Source organism: Morus notabilis, unplaced genomic scaffold (assembly GCF_000414095.1).
Source record: "Morus notabilis unplaced genomic scaffold, ASM41409v2 Scaffold277, whole genome shotgun sequence".
Classification (NCBI taxonomy): Eukaryota; Viridiplantae; Streptophyta; class Magnoliopsida; order Rosales; family Moraceae; genus Morus; species Morus notabilis.
In genome coordinates this window covers 732,367-733,291 of record NW_010363731.1, presented here as the reverse complement: position 1 = coordinate 733,291, position 925 = coordinate 732,367, and the positions used below count along the sequence as shown (strand labels likewise).

At 45.8% G+C, this 925-nt stretch overlaps 1 protein-coding gene across 1 annotated transcript in view; it reads right to left on the bottom strand.

Annotated features, from left to right (window-relative positions):
* The window catches only part of LOC21405817 ((R)-mandelonitrile lyase 1), a 10,884-nt gene that overhangs the window by 9,635 nt on the left and 324 nt on the right, over positions 1-925 (bottom strand). Inside the window, exon 3 of the mRNA XM_024169950.1 lies at positions 759-857. Within this exon, the coding sequence (XP_024025718.1) occupies positions 759-857 (99 nt within the window). The remainder of the gene's footprint in view (positions 1-758; positions 858-925) is intronic.

The following is a 925-nucleotide window of genomic DNA, read 5'->3' as shown; positions in this document are numbered from 1 at the left end:
TCCCTACAAAACAAATTAAATTAAATTAAAATCAAATACTTCTACAAAATATTAATTCCACAAAAATATTTAATTAAAACTTAATTTATTTAGCAATTTATGAACAATTTAAGTGCATATTCATCCACTTATCATCGGCCAAGGAAAGGCTGGCGCAACAAGAGGCCTCCACGCCCTCCCTTCCACCAGGCTCATACCAGGAGGAAACTCCCCTACCAATTGAGTCCTTTTCCCATCGGCAACAATCCAATAAGGAGCTATGTTCCTGACCACGTACGTCCTAACGTATGCGTGAGTATAAGGCCTGAGCCGTTCGGGCATGACGTCCAGCCTCAGGAGAGGGCGTGCCCATGCCCGGGGTCCACTATTCGTTGCAGCAAGAAGTCGATATATGACGTGGAGCCAGTATTCAGAAAAAGCCATGGAATGGGCGGCAAGATACTGTACGCCTAGTAGAACTAGATTGCCATCCCCTAACAAAGAAAGTCCCCTACTAATCAAAAAGCTCTGAGCACTAAGGGGCAGATCCTCCGTAACAACGCTGGGAACGGTCTGGTCAACGCCAAACTGACGAAGGACTCAGTGGGGCTGGTAAGACACATACTCAGTTGCCGTTGATAAAACTAGGAAGGTGACTGGGTGTGGTAGAGAATACAAAATTGAGCAGGCGGGAGTAGCGGTTCCCTTAAGCATCCGTCATCGACACCTCATTGTACAAACTCATACTACTCGGGGCACGAAACAGGAAAGACGGATACAGCCCATAAACGTCATCATAAGGAATAGAACCATAGCTGCTCCCATCATCTAAGAAGTCCAAAATGGAACGGTCTCTGACCAGTTTCTTTGTAAACCAGCTGCAGCACAACAGAACTGGGACTTCGGTATGGTCAAATTCTTGGAATCGCCTACTTGCAAAATCCAG